This window comes from Salvelinus fontinalis, chromosome 41 (genome assembly GCF_029448725.1).
Source record: "Salvelinus fontinalis isolate EN_2023a chromosome 41, ASM2944872v1, whole genome shotgun sequence".
In the NCBI taxonomy this organism is placed as follows: Eukaryota; Metazoa; Chordata; class Actinopteri; order Salmoniformes; family Salmonidae; genus Salvelinus; species Salvelinus fontinalis.
This window is the reverse complement of record NC_074705.1, coordinates 13,594,260-13,609,291: the sequence shown is the minus strand read 5'-3', so window position 1 is coordinate 13,609,291 and position 15,032 is coordinate 13,594,260. Positions and strand designations below refer to the sequence as shown.

At 45.9% G+C, this 15,032-nt stretch overlaps 2 protein-coding genes across 5 annotated transcripts in view; both read left to right on the top strand.

Annotated features, from left to right (window-relative positions):
* LOC129840219 (cytoplasmic protein NCK2-like) overlaps positions 1–4,673 on the top strand; it is a 54,183-nt gene extending 49,510 nt beyond the window's left edge. For all 3 annotated transcript variants that reach the window (XM_055907894.1, XM_055907895.1, XM_055907893.1), the window contains 2 exons: positions 2,256–3,010; positions 3,294–4,673. In XM_055907894.1, coding sequence (XP_055763869.1) covers positions 2,256–3,010; positions 3,294–3,488 — 950 coding nt within the window. In that variant the 3' untranslated portion in view covers positions 3,489–4,673. The remainder of the gene's footprint in view (positions 1–2,255; positions 3,011–3,293) is intronic.
* An 85-nt stretch (positions 4,674–4,758) lies between these two features.
* On the top strand, positions 4,759–11,311 carry otos2 (otospiralin 2). 2 transcript variants are annotated; one of them, XM_055907898.1, is made up of 4 exons: positions 4,759–6,677; positions 6,980–7,052; positions 8,834–8,866; positions 10,551–11,311. In XM_055907898.1, exons 2-4 carry the CDS (start codon positions 6,989–6,991, stop codon positions 10,739–10,741), a joined length of 288 nt encoding a protein of 95 aa, XP_055763873.1. In that variant the 5' UTR covers positions 4,759–6,677; positions 6,980–6,988; the 3' UTR covers positions 10,742–11,311. The 2 variants fall into 2 exon arrangements, with proteins under 2 accessions (XP_055763873.1, XP_055763872.1); XM_055907897.1 differs by having other exon boundaries at positions 10,548–11,311.
* Positions 11,312–15,032: the final 3,721 nt, after the last annotated feature.

Here is a 15,032-nt window from a genome sequence, read left to right as displayed (position 1 = left end):
CTCTACAACCCTTGAAATGCCATCGGCCCTACCATGTAAAACAACAGCCCAGTATGTAAAGCGAATGTTAGCTTTTTCCTTTATTTCTGTGAAAGCTATAAATAGTGACCGTGCCTCCTCCTCACAGTTTGTTGTGTGAGGGGTGGAATGGCCTGTTGATGGGGGATAGTTATGACAGGAGCTAAGTGATGGTATTTCACCCCCCCCTCCCCACCTCTCAAGGTCACCGTTTCCCAAAACGCTCCCTTCTCCCCCCCCCCCAGGCTGAAACAGAAGCAGCTTCTTATCCAAGTTTACCCTGTGACGCTGCCACTGGCCTTTCTGTGTCATGATGGAGGCTGATTCATGGAGACGAGGGCTGTCTTCTCGTCATTTTAACTCTGAGGGTGTATTATTCCGTTTGTTGTGGGTCTTATTTGACTCAGTCGGTCCGTCATGCTGTTCGTCTCTATATATGTGTGTCCGGTGTGTGTGTGTTTCTCAGTATGTACTGTAGGATCTAGGCTAGTCTATGATTGAACCAGTATCTGGACAAAGGAGCCTCTTCCAGACCAAAACAATACATTGAAATGTTTTCGGTTCCTTGTAAATGTTTATTTAGTAATTTATTTGGAAGTACATACCGGGCGTAACGGGAGTAAATGACGATAGTTGCAGGCAAGGCGTTTTTAGTCAGTGACATGTATTTTAACAATCTAGCGCTTGCAGAGCGTGTGAATGGTAACTTTCTGGGCAGAGAGGAGATCTCGTCATATACATCGTCTCCTCTTTTCACGAGGGCAGTACTATTACAGGAGACCCGAGAGGTCTATGATTTAATCATGTTTTTTTGGTCCCACCGGCTTTGTGTCATCATGTTATCTGTGTTGCGTGTAACTGGGCATGTGCAAGCTATGTGATGCTTCCCGTGAGCTGGTGTGTTTGTAATTGTGAGATGAGTTCCACATTTGAATACAAGTGTATGTCTCTGTGTGCGTGCCTGCTTATTACAAACCCGTGTGCAGCCCATCTCATCTCCAGGTTTGCGTGCTCTTGTAAGTCTGCTAAGAACGTTGCTGTACACTCACAACAAAGACCCTCCTTGGTTGGCTGCGTGCTCCGTCAGAGCAGAAGGCCAGTTAAGCGTCAAGAACACAGAAGGTCAGAAAGCCTCCTTGTTTCATGCATGAGATGGGGAGTGGTGGAGGATGAAGAGGGGGGGTGGGGGGGTGGGGGGGGGGGTGGAGGAAGAGATGGGGGAGATGGAGGAAAAGGGTTGTTTGTGACCTTTCGGAGTGCTCCCCTACCTGGCTGAGAGGGTTGGGGTTCATTCTCTCTGACACTAGGCTTTCAATGGCAATGATCCTCTTCCTTCTGCTTGCATTAGTGATTCTCTATATTGTCTTAAATAAATGTGTAAATGTTCAGAGAGCGAGTTAGAGGGATTGAGAGTCTAAAGTGAAAGGAGTAGTCTAATTTTACGGGAGTAGTTTACTGTGGGGGACCGGTTTGGTTTTTTTATTGAAAGAGATTAAAGGTCAATATTTTCCAGCGAGAGAGCCAACCAAACAAATGGCACCCTATTCCCTACATATTGCAATACTTTTGACCAGAGCCCTGTGTTTTGACCGAGGCCCATAGGGCTCTGGTCAGAAGTAGTGCACTATGTAGGGAATAGGGTGCCATTTTGGATGCAGTCCATGTCCACTCTCCCGACCACCTCAGTGTCATCTGATCTGCTTTTCCTGTCTCCTAAACAGCCTTCCTGCACAGTGGTCTGGTCAGTAGTTGCCTGAGAGGAATTAACATCGCCTGTCAATACCCAGAACCCCCCTTGTCTCTCCTCTGGCCTTACCTCCAGTTTCCTTCTGGCACTAATTACCCAGAACCCCTCACTCCCCCCTAACTCTACCTGAAGTGTTTGCCTCAGTGTTTGCCTCAGAGAGAGGTGGTGACCTCCTAACCACGGACCGTCCTCTACCATCAGTACTAGGAGCTAATTAACTCAGCTTGCTGCTGCACTTCACTTGCAGGCTGTTTTTTGAATAGCGTAGCTGCCTGCTCAATCTCAATGACCACGTAGGGCTTTCTGTTTGGAGCCATTTTCTCTAGATGTACTATACTCTAGCCTCAGGACTTTTAACCTAATATGTTGAAGGGGGACTTTTTGCTATGTTATTCTGCTCTGATGTGGAGCTACTGCTGAGATCTTCAATTTGTGGTATAAATATTTATTGTCTATTGTACTAAGTTATTTCTCTCTCTCTCCCTCTAAGGCCTGGGGAAGACGAAGAGGAAGACGAGTGCCCGCGATGCCTCGCCAACGCCCAGCACGGACGCAGAGTACCCGTCCAATGGTGGCGGAGGTAGCAGCGCCGAGCGTATCTACGACCTCAGCATCTCAGCCCTGGTCAAGTTCGCCTACGCGGCGGAGCGGGAAGACGAGCTGACACTGGTGAAGGGGTCAAGGGTCATTGTCATGGAGAAGTGTAGCGACGGCTGGTGGCGAGGGAGTTCTGAAGGTCAGGTAGGCTGGTTCCCCTCTAACTATGTCCTGGAGGAGGGAGAGGAGGAGGCCGTCTCGGGGGACCTAAGCGGGGGTTACCCAGGACAGGGGGCAGGGTCGGGAGGGGTGATCAACGGGACCACCAGGGCGCTCCACACTGTCCAGACGCTGTACCCTTTCAGCTCTGTGACAGACGAGGAGCTAAACTTTGAAAAGGGCGAGGTGATGGAGGTGCTGGAGAAACCGGAGAACGACCCTGAGTGGTGGCGGTGTCGGAGCGCCCGTGGACAGGTGGGCCTGGTGCCAAAGAACTATGTGGTTATCCTTAGCGACGATCCGGCCCCTGGGGGTGGGATGGGCTCGGGCCCCCACTCGCCCCAGATCAACTACACAGGGCCGGCCCGCGTGGGAAAGTTTGCCGGGAAGGACTGGTACTATGGGGGAGTGACTAGGCATCAGGCAGAGTGTGCGCTCAACGAGAGAGGAGGTCAGGGAGACTTCCTGGTCAGAGATAGTGAATCATCGGTGAGTGGTCGAGAGAGAATTGTGATTGGTGGAAAAGGGGGGAGAACAGTTGATTTGTGTTCCTGGTTATGTATATAATACTGTACTCTATGGTTTACAATAGCCTTATCATACGGTGTTTTGAGCTGTTTTTATTGGGAAAGCTGTCTTGAGGGAAACTGCATTAATTCAATGAGATGGGTGGACTTTACAGTAGATCTATAGCCCCCTCTAGTGGCTTAAGAATGAAACTCCATGGCAATGATCATCCATTTCTTATCTCTCGCTCTCTCTCTCCCACCAGCCCAGTGATTTCTCCGTGTCCCTCAAGGCGATGGGAAAGAACAAGCACTTCAAGGTTGCGCTGGCAGAGGGGGTCTACTGTATCGGCCAGAGACGCTTCAGCAGCATGGACGAACTGGTGGAGCACTACAAGAAAGCCCCGATCTTCACCAGCGAACATGGAGACAAACTCTACCTGGTCAAACCGTTGCTGTGACCACACACACACACAGACACACACACATGCTCGCATACATTTGCATACACACACACTCACACACACACACACACTCCGGACCCCGGTGCTCGGCCTGGCCTAACAACAAGCCTTATTACTGGACTTTCCACTGACTGATTGAGCACAGCAATATCCACAGGTCTGCCCATGCCCCTTCAATACAGGAGCTACCAGTCACCATAAACTCAACAGTCAACAGTTAGCACGGAGAGAGACTCAAATGGTACATATTGGCCATCGTAGCTCAGATTCCTTTCAGAATAATGACATTGAGTCCTGTCCAGAAGTGTCCAGAGAACGCCTTCACTAAGGGACCGTCTGTAAGCATCTGCTCTTTGCCTTGGCTGACAACTCCACCTCCTAGTAAAGCCCTGCCGGGGCCTCTAGGTTTTTGGAGTGAGCACGGATGGGGATTTACAGTCAAAGGTTCCTTCACAACAGCTACATAACACCATGAACGTGAATATTTAATGTGTTGACATTGACATCACATTATCACTGGAGACCTTTTGATTTTCTGGGGGGAAACAAACGGGAGGAGAGAAACAGCTCTTCTCTTTTTGCTTGTCTCCAGTAGGTGTTGTTGCTTTGTCTGTCGTTATCGAGCGACCCGTCGTTTGCAGAAAGTAGTATTACGTTTCCATAAAGACTTGTACCAGAAAGAAAGGCACCTCAAATGGTACTGTATTTACCAGATAAGGAAAGGACGCCCTCTGTAGGTGTATTGTGGAATGGACACTGTCAGTAAGCTGCGTCGAATGTCCGTGGATGTATACCAACCGACCATGTGCCACACCCTCATACTGCTCAAATGTTCCCTTGAACGTTCTCTTCGAATCCACCGCTTTCCTCAACGTCCGAGTGAAACCGTCGCTGACCGAGGACGGAGATTCAAGAGCGATAGGAAAACGTTTTGTTGGTTGTCTGTTTGCCAATGAAAGTCTGTTCAACATTTGTTTCCTGCTTTTTAAAAAGAAAAGCTGTCTTAATGTTACTGAGCACTGTTATTTAAATCTTGTTTTCAGCTGTGTATGTATATTTAAAAAGAAGAATAAGGTGAATATTATATGAATTTAGATACAGCTTAAAGGTACTGTACTCCAAGACGGTGTGGTGACTGAGGAATGAAATACTTTTGTTCAATTAAAAGTTTTTCCAAAATAAGCTTTCTGGTTGCACATTTGTCTGCAGTGTGTCATTTTATTCCCGTTCACCTTTTGAAAAGATTGTTCAATCTTCTTAAATTCGAATACATTCAAATTGCATTTCTGTATTTACCATCTTCCACCAACAGATGGCAATGTTACTGTAGGTAGGATTCCATCATTTCAGGACCTGAAGGCCCATCCTGATGCAAAGCTTCGGTAACCACAAAAGTGCTTGCTTCCTTTACGTCTTGTCAGATCGTTTGGAATGTGTCTCCTTAATCCTGATACGGCATGAGATCTGGGGGGGGGAGTGTATTGTTTGTCCCAAATGGCACCCTATGGGCCCTGGTCAAAAGTAGTGGATTATTTAGGTAATAGGCCAGAGTACAGGCCTCGGTTTAAAACTCATTCCTTTGACGATGAACGTGAATCTGACCATCACCCCTAGTGAGACAAAACTGCAACACTTTTTGCCAGTCCTGTCTGGTTCAGCGACAGTGGGTTTGTGCCCATAGGCGACGACGTTGCCGGTTATGTCTGGTGAGGACCTACCTTACAACAAGCCTACAAGCCCTCAGTCCAGCCTCTCTCAGCTTATTGCGGACAGTCTGAGCACTGATGGAGGGATTGTGCGTTCCCGGTGTAACTCGGGCAGTTGTTGTTGCCATCCTGTACCTGTGATGTAGGTGTGATGTTCAGATGTACCGATCTTGTGCAGGTGTTGTTACACGTGGTCTGCCATTGCGAGGATGATCAGCTGTCCGTCCTGTCTCCCTGTAGCGCTGTCTTAGGCGTCTCACAGTACGGACATGGCAGTTTATTGCCCTGGCTACATCTGCACTCCTCATGCCTCCTTGCAGCATGACTAAGGCATGTTCACGCAGATGAGCAGGGACCCTGGGCATCTTTCTTTTGGTGTTTTTCAGTCAGTAGAAAGGCCTCTTTAGTGTCCTAAGTTTTCATAACTCTGACCTTAATTGCCTACCGTCTGTAAGCTGTTAGTGTCTTAACGACCGTTCCATCGGTGTATGTTCATTAATTGTTTATGGTTCATTGAACAAGCATGGGAAACAGTGTTTAAACCCTTTACAATGAAGATCTGTGAAGTTATTCTGATTTTTACAAATTATCTTTGAAAGACAGGGTCTTGAAAAAGGGACGCTTCTTTTTTTGCTGAGTTTAGCTAGCCAGATCCAGTACAGGTGTTGCCGAGACGTAATGCTCCTGTAGAACTCGTCAGGGACAAACGGAGGTAAATGTGGACTGTATTTGAGGCCCCCGTTGTGGTCGTCTGTGGTTGAGGCAGTGGAGACGTACATAAAGGGGAACCAAGAGAGAACTCTCCCAGTTACAATATGTGAAAGACCATGTAGTGTTTGTATAGTGTGTCTTTTAGAATATTATAATGTATGCCATTTAGCAGATGCTTTTATCCACCGTCACAAATTGCATACATTTTCTTATGGGGGTTACAAAATCAATGTAGGTTATGAACTTTTGTCACTTTCAAGATCAAGATGTGCAGGTGTTGATCGAACGTTTTACTGTACATGAAAGGATGATTGATGATTGTGTTTTATTAAATGAATGTACAAATTTAACAGCCATCATATTTTCTGCAACAGTACACGATTGCCATGCTCAGGAGCATAAGTAATGGTAAGTTATCTAGATGGGTACAATTTGTCTGCATCGGACCTAGTTGGTGAGGGGTAAGAGAGTGTTGACATTCCCCTGCTCCCCCTCTCCTCCATCTCCCCTTCGTACACAAAGGAAGCCTTTCAGTCCCTTGACATGTCTGCTTCAGGTGTGAGAAGTGGAGACTGGGTAGGAATGACAGGGCGGTTGGTTCCGAGTTAAGGTATGGCATGTGGATCTGAAGTGTGAAGGACCAACATATCCTGGACAGCTCTGTTTACTGTATCTGTCCTCCCATCCAGGGTCTGGGTATATCTGGGCATACACACGCTACACACACACACACAGAGCAAAAGGACCAAGAGCCCGGATCCAGCACCAGGTACCTGTATCAGTGTAAATTAATATTGTTTATTGATTTTGTTTTGGGTGTTTACTGGGGGGGGGGGGGGTGTCAACATTGCACCTGCTGCAAAATCTGAAATGTACCTTCAAATGTTACATGTAGCTCTTAGTCTTCTTACTTGATTCAAACCTTCTTTGTTGTGTCCTTCTGTTCTCTGACACAACTCCTCTCCCCAAGAGAAACCTTAAGATGTTCCAGAACAAACAAAACCATGTAAAAGCTGTGACAATTTCTCACAGTTTGTGGTTGTGTTTCTGTCTTTGTGCGGCCCACCACAGTGTAAAACCATGCCTCGTCGTTGTGTCTCAATGCTGCTCTGGGTCGTCCTGCTGGGTCTCCTCTCTCTAATAGGTGAGTCAGCCTGTTAGCGCTCCACAGAGGTGAGAGCCTCCGAGCCTGTGTCATTTTCATCGGTGATAATGGAAGGCATCCAAAAGACATCTCTTCAACGTTATTTTAACCTATTTTGCGCATAAGGGTAGTATTGGATTGTGAGGTGTACTTGGATGAAACTCAAGTCTGAAGTGGTGGCGGCGGCCCCCTCTCTTCAATTCATCTCTCCAGTAGCTCTGTGGGCTGATGTGAAAGAACTGAGAAAAGAGCAAAGTTCACTACCTCTCTACTGGGTTCTCGGCTCTGTGTGCTGTAGATGGATAAGAGGAGATGGAGAGAGGAATCCTCCACTATTGAGACGTTAAAAGTGAGTTAAACGTTACATCTGAATGAGACTGTTATTGGCCCGCTGTTGTCTCTTACTGCAGTCTGGAGCAACTCTCAGAAACCGTCAACTGGAACTAATTACCTTGGAGATGCAGCCTGACAGTCAGTCAATTTGTTTCTCTGGAGGGAATGTTGTCCATTAGTTCACTAGGAATGTAACCTTCTGACAAACTACTCTGACATTTCAACAGCCGGTACAGTCAACAGCAACAAATAAAAGACCGGTATTGATTATTGTGTTTTTACTGGGTTCTGTCTCGATGCATCAAATATGAAGTCTAGTCCTCAACATTACATTGTTTATAGTCACACATTTTTCTGTCAACTTGGATTTTGTTGTGGAATATGAGGAGAAAGTTTAAGATTTTTCTTTCAAATGAAACGGATGCCCTCCCATGATATACCGTGTTCTTTGTATTGGCACCATTTCTTCAACAGCACACCACAATACTGTATATTTAATTGAGCAGAGCTTCCTGCTTGCCTAGCCTACATAATGCATGTGCAATATTGGCTATTCAGAGACGTAGAGCTTTTGTCACAACATCCCTCCAAGATATTTGATTGGGTGGAAATGACGTTGTTTTGATGAAAAGCATCTGGTTGTGGGTCAGAATAGACCAGTCGTAGTTCATTCCCTTCTTTTGCTTTCTCCCTCTTTCGTTTTCATTGAGACGATAGGAGTATCACACTGTGTGCCTACCTTGCTTAGCGCTCTCTAGTCTCTGTTGACCAAGCTGAGCGTTTCTCTTTCCCCTCCTATGTATCCTCCCAGACCTGGGTCCAAATACCACTCGAGATTTTTCAAATGCGTTTAGCGTTTGCTTCGGTCTGCCTGGAGTGCCAGACGGGCAGGGTTTGTATTTTCCCGACTATTCTATTGGTTCTATTGTGCCGGGCAAGCTCAATCAAGCCCAGATAAAGTATGTTGAAATGTATTCAAATAGTGTTTGAACCCAGGTTTCTTTCCACTGGGCTTTACCTTCTTCTTTGATCTGTCGCGACCTTCCTATCCTCTGAGGAGATTTAATAAAGGCTGTGAATGTCTGAATGTCAGAGCAGTCCAGGGCCAGGCGCAGCACATAGCACTTAGCAGTCAGCCGCTCCATATCCTCTTCACCCCCTGTCTTACACCTCACTGCCTCTGTCTCCCTCTCTCTGTCCGCAACACCCCCGTCTGCTAATCTGCTGCTGCCTGCCCAGCGTGTTGCGCAATGTCAGAGATAGAGACAAGGAGGGAGAGAGAGTTGATAGACAGAGATTTTTTTTTTAAAGCACTCCTCAGTTAGACTAATTAACTTTATCTCTGTTTTGTCACAAGTCACCCATCAACAGGGCTGTGTGAGTCACCATGAAGACCCATATGGTGCCTTCGGTCTGAATAATTCCTGTCTTTTCTCCCTTGAACTCAGGGGCTGAAGAAACAGCAGGAGAAGAAGGCAAAGGTGAGTGTGGGAGACTGGGTAACCAGGGGTTACCAAGATGGGGTTGGATTCAATCAAACCAGCCCAGAAATGTTGATTCAATATTTTGAGTTGTGCAACTATAGCTTGAAGACATACACTGAGTGGACAAAATATTAAGAACACCTACTCTTTCCCTGACAGACTGACCAGCTGATTCCAGGTGAAAGCTATGATCCCTTATTGGTGTTACTTGTTAAATCCACTTCAATCAGTGTTGATGAAGTGGAGGAGACAGGTTAAAGAAGGATTTTTAAGTTTTGAGACCATTGAGACATGGATGTATTGTGTATATGTGCCATTCAAAGGGTGAATGGGCAACACAAAATATTTAAGTGGCTTTGAACAGGGGTATGGTAGTAGACCAGAACTAGAACCAACATCTCTCTACTGCATGCAAGTAGTGTAAATTGTATGTAGAGGTCTGCTCTATGTCCTCAGAGGACCCTGGAATAGACATGTATTGACACTCACCAACGAGGAGAAAGGGAGGGGATGGAATGTCTGCATGGAGGTCATGTGACGCACAGTACTGTACGTGGGATAGACAGAGAACACAGGTTGACACCAGATCAGGCCTCTCATGCACTTGACTTTGAACGGGGTTAGGTAGTAGGTGCCAGGTGCACTCGTTTTAGTTGGTCAAGAACTGCCACGCTGCTGGGTTTTTCACACTCAACAGTTTCCCCTGTGTATTAAGAATAGTTCACCGCTCAAAGCACATCCAGCCAACTTGACACAACGGTGGGAAGCATTGGAGTCAACATGGGCCAGCATCCCTGTGGAACACCTTGTAGAGTCAATGCCTTGACGAATTGAGGCTGTTCTGAGGGCAAAAGGATAGGGGGGTGCAACTCAATAGTAAGAAGGTGTTCTTAATGTTTTGTACATTCAGTGTATGTACACACACAGCAAGGGACAAGTAGAGAGGTCAGAGGGACAGATGTAAGAGAAGACTTCCTTGGTGCCTCCACACTACGTGGTGTTGTTCCTTATCATATTCCTATATTCTCTCACTCACACCGTTGTTATGTTTGAGTTGGGAGCTGTGGAGTGTTGTTGTCCTAGCCTGCTTTCCCAGCGTGGACCTGGCCCTCTCTCCCACCACCCCACAGTGAGAGGCCTATCTCTGGGCTTAGGGGATGTCCAGGGCCCCTCGCCCCTGACTGGTCTTTAATCAACCATAAGCCTGAGATGCTCAACGGGGGCTTTGGTTACAATTCGAAGACAAGACGTTTTTTTTTACAAGGGATTATATTGACTTTGGTTAAAGGAATGCGGCTTAAGCTCAGGTTGTATTGAAGGGGTGACAGAGAGGTGAACACAGAGAAATGAACGAGGCTCCTATGGTTGGTGTAGCAGGGAGGAAGGCTGGGAAGTGGGAAAACTGCCAGGGTAGATTTTCTCATTGGTGAGGCAGACTTCCCTTTAGCAAAGGTTCCGTACGGCGGTTCTATCAATGTCACAAACACACATGTATAATCAATGAATACAGATTGTGTGTTGATTGTGTATTACACTGAAAGTAATGTATGTCGTAAACGGCTATCAATCCATGTCAAGTTGTGTCTTGTGTCCAGTCTTAGTGAAGTGCAGTATCATTCACTTTGATTGGTTCCCTTTTGACGTCCGCTTCTCTTCTCGTGCTCTCATTGGTTCCCAGCAGCAGATTTGGGGCGTGAGAAGCGCAGCATGCCCAACTGGGCTCTGACCTCCTCTGACTTCTTCGGCTGGGTGGAGGCTCTGCGCGAGCATGCTGGTTATGAGAAGATTGAAGACTTGTCCAGAACCTTCTGGGCTCACTTCCCCTCCGCCAGCCGCCTGGGCTATGAGCTGTCCGACCCTGGCGAGGAGTGAGGAACCACAACCACAACAACAACGACGTATATAAAAACTGGTGTAGGATCAGTTTAGCCTTTTTAGATCCAAAAGAATAAGAGTATATGGACAGGGGGGACCTGAGTCTAGATCCGAGTAGGAATGCTGATCTAGGATCATGCCCCCCTGTCCATGTAATCTAATGAATTGTGATCTAAAATAAAGAAACTGATCCTAGATCAGCACTCCTTCTCTGAGACGCTTTATGATTACGGGACCAGAACTAGAACCAACACCTCTCTACTGCATGCAAGTAGTGTAAATTGTATATAGAGGCCTACTCTATGTCCTCAGAGGACCCTGGAATAGACATGTATTGACACTCACCAAAGAGGAGAAAGGGAGGGGATGGAATGTCTGCATGGAGGTCATGTGACTCTCAGTACTGTACGTGGGATAGACAGAGAACACAGGTTGACACCAGATCAGAACTCTCATACACTTGACTTTGCCTTGTTTTGTGTCCGTGAACAATACATCTGTATGCGTTCTGTGTGTGAAACTGCTTTTCCACCACCCAATTAAACTCCCAGGGCCCTGGAGATGTAATTCTTGTGAATAGTCTGTTTCTTTAAACTTGTCTTGAACAGCCGCTGCATGCAAAGCTCTCCACCCAAAAGATGTGCTTGGCGCAGAAGTTAAAGTTGTTAAACATTTGATTCATGGAAAAGTACAGTCGTGCAGAAGCTATCAACATGTTTGTCTGTCAGAATCCTGGCTCGCTTGAAACTACTACTCGGGTCTAGTTTCCTGAACACAGATTTTGTTTATTCTCGGACCAAAAATAACTTTCTTACCAGGCTTAATCCGTGTAATCAACCATATGCAAATCCACATACCAGAGATGTCTGTAACTATTGAGGGATTCAAAGAGCAGTGATGTGGGTGTGTTTGAATACTCCAAGAATTCATTTTTTACCTCTTCATATATGTGTGTTCTTTCCCCTGGCAGGCAGCAACTGCATGTTGAGAGAGATCAGAGAGAGGCAGTGAATATGACATGCCCGTGTAGCAGTGGCAGGGCATAGGGCATGCTGTGTAGTGGATTGTGGTGGCAAGGCATAGGGCATGCTGTGTAGTGGTGTGCGGAGTGATCACGCAACACGGGGGGAAACTTAATAACACACACTTTGAAGAAGAAGCCCTCCCCCAGTTGCCATGGTAACAGATGGACGGAGGGGATAGGTGGATGTAGAGTTGTTATAAGGATGGGCCCCAGACCCAAGGGGATGGTGTCAGGTTAAGATGGTGTGTATCATCCTCATAGCTACACAGTACACCTAAACACTTATCTACGGCTGCCGGTTCTAAGAAATCAAGAACAAAAGGAGCATTGAGAAGCTGTGTGTTGTGTACAAATCTCATGAAGCGCGACCTTTCTCCTATTTCTCAGAATCTACCCAGTTTAAGTGTTAGTTATTCCCCCTGTGTGTGTGTGTGTGTGTGTGTGTGTGTGTGTGTGTGTGTGTGTGTGTGTGTGTGTGTGTGTGTGTGAGAGTGAAAGAGCGCTTTTTGCCCATCTCTGTGACTTGTCTTTGAACCCTGTTTCACACAAGAGACCTGCCCTGAGCTGAGTGCAGGTGTTCCTTCCTCTCGCAAGAGCACAGTCAGGAATGCAGACTGAGCCTCTCACTTTCAGGGTACGTGCCAGGCAAACCATTCAAACCCCAAGGTTAAGGTGTGTTCCATCCCAGTTTTATAATGCCATTCACAGATTATCACAAGGGGAATCTCTCCTGTGTGTATGTGCCTTACAGACAGAGGGGTCTGTCGTGTGACTCCCATGCAAGCCACAGCAGCTGAGTTCTCTGTGTGTCTTGACTCTTGAGGAAGAGTCCGTTTGCACGCTAACAGATGTTTGCCATATCGTCCTCTGTCGGTTGGTGAAGCAGTGGCTCCCTGAAAGCCTAATTGACCATTAACTGAACATCGCCCGCTCAAGGATGGCTTGCTTTGACACACAGAGAAATACTTTCATTCATTTCATCTTGCCCTAGTAAACAATTGAATGTTATCAAATGCTTGCGTTGGTAAATGTATTAGATCATATTTACTAACAAGGTAAAGAGAAATATTTGATCCCATAGACAATGATATATACAGTTGAAGTCGGAAGTTTACATACACCTTAGCCAAATACATTTAAACTCAGTTTTTCACAATTCCTGACCATTAATTCCAGTAAAAATTCCCTGTCTTAGGTCAGTTAGGATCACCACTTTATTTTAAGAATGTGAAATGTCAGAATAATAGTAGAGAGAATGATTTATTTCAGCTTTTATTTCTTTCATCACATTCCCAGTGGGTCAGAAGTTTACATACACTCAATTAGTATTTGGTAGCATTGCCTTTAAATTGTTTAACTTGGGTCAAACGTTTTGTGTAGCCTTCCACAAGCTTCCCACAATAAGTTGGGTGAATTTTGGCTCATTCCTCCTGACAGAGCTGGTGTAACTGAGTCAGGTTTGTAGGCCTCCTTGCTCACACACGCTTTTTCAGTTCTGCCCACAAATGTTCTATAGGTTTGAGGTCAGGGTTTTGTGATGGCCACTCCAATACCTTGACTTTGTTGTCTCTAAGCCATTTTGCCACAACTTTGGAAGTATGCTTGGGGTCATTGTCAATTTGGAAGACTCATTTGCGACAAGTTTTAACTTTCTGACTGATGTCTTGAGATGTTGCTTCAATATATCTGCGGCTGCGTGGTCCCATGGTGTTTATACTTGCGTGCTATTGTTTGTACAGATGAGTGTGGTATCTTCAGGTGTTTGGAAATTGCTCCCAAGGATGAACCAGACTTGTGGAGGTCTACAATTTTTTTTTCTGAGGTCTTGGCTGATTTCTTTTGATTTTCCCATGATGTCAAGCAAAGAGGCACTGAGTTTGAAGGTAGGCCTTGAAATACATACACAGGTACACCTCCAATTGACTCCAATTATGTAAATTAGCCTCTCAGAAGCTTCCAAAGCCATGACATCATTTTCTGGAATTTTCCAAGCTGTTTAAAGGCACAGTCAACTTAGTGTATGAAAACTTCTGACCCACTAGAATTGTGATACAGTGAATTATAAGTGAAATAATCTGTCTGTAAACAATTGTTGGAAAAATGACTTGTGTCATACACAAAGTAGATGTCTTAACCGACTTGCCAAAACTATAGTTTGTTGACAAGAAATTTGTGGACTGGTTGAAAAACGAGTTTGAATAACTCCAACCTAAGTGTATGTAAACTTCCCACTTCAACTGTATTTACCAACAACAGACTGGTAGCCATTTAGTGTGTATAACAGACGTATGGTATATATTGAGTATATAAATAAATATTGGGATTGAGACAGAACAGGCCTAGATGTAACGGATGTGAAATGGCTAGCTAGTTAGCGGTGGTGCGCGCTAATAGCGTTTCAATCGGTTACGTCACTCCCTTTGAGACCTTGAAGTAGTTGTTCCCCTTGCTCTGCAAGAGCCGCGGCCTTTGTGGAGCGATGGGTGACTGTTGTTGATGTGTGCAGAGGGTCCCTGGTTTGCGCCCGGGTCGGGGCGAGGGGACGCCATAAGGTTAAAACTGTTACATTGATGTTGTTGACCCGGATGACTGGTTGCTGCGGAAAAGGAGGAGGTCGAAAGGGGGGTGAGTGTAACAGATGTGAAATGGCTAGCTAGTTAGCGGTGGTGCACGCTAATAGCGTTTCAATCAGGTACGTCACTCGCTTTGAGACCTTGAAGTAGTGGTTCCCCTTGCTCTGCAAGAGCTGCAGCCTTTGTGGAGCGATGGGTAACGATGCTTCATGGGTGACTGTTGTTGATGTGGGCAGAGGGTCCCTGGTTTGCGCCCGGGTCGGGGCGAGAAGACGCCATAAAGTTACAACTGTTACATAGAGGTGAGTCTTGTTGTGTCCTGTGTTTTTTTAGTTACTGTTGATATACTGTCTGTACACCACAATAAGAAATAGACAAGGACAAGGACAAGGACAAAGATGGTTTGTCCATAATCTGGACTAGACACAAACACTTTTTCACAATGCCACACTAACAAACACAGCAGTCCTTGATTTGCAAGCTGCAGAGAGGATCAATGAGGTATTCAACACAACAAAAGAGGGCACATTGTTGCCTTGCCTCCTGTCTCCATCAGCAATGAAGAGAAAGAGAACTGATGGTAAATATCCAAGTATTGATTTCACATATAATGCCTTTAACACCTCTCCTACCTTCAGTGAGCGGACAAGGACGAGGTTGCAGTATGTCTTATACATGGTGGTGTCATCTT

Excerpts from the sequence above, each read along its gene's own strand:
- otos2 (XM_055907897.1), top strand. The coding sequence starts at position 6,989 with ATGCCTCGTCGTTGTGTCTCAATGCTGCTCTGGGTCGTCCTGCTGGGT. Across the intron at positions 7,053-8,833 it reads GGGTCTCCTCTCTCTAATAG|GGGCTGAAGAAACAGCAGGA; the intron begins GTGAGTCAGCCT and ends CCTTGAACTCAG. Across the intron at positions 8,867-10,547 it reads AGCAGGAGAAGAAGGCAAAG|CAGCAGATTTGGGGCGTGAG; the intron begins GTGAGTGTGGGA and ends ATTGGTTCCCAG.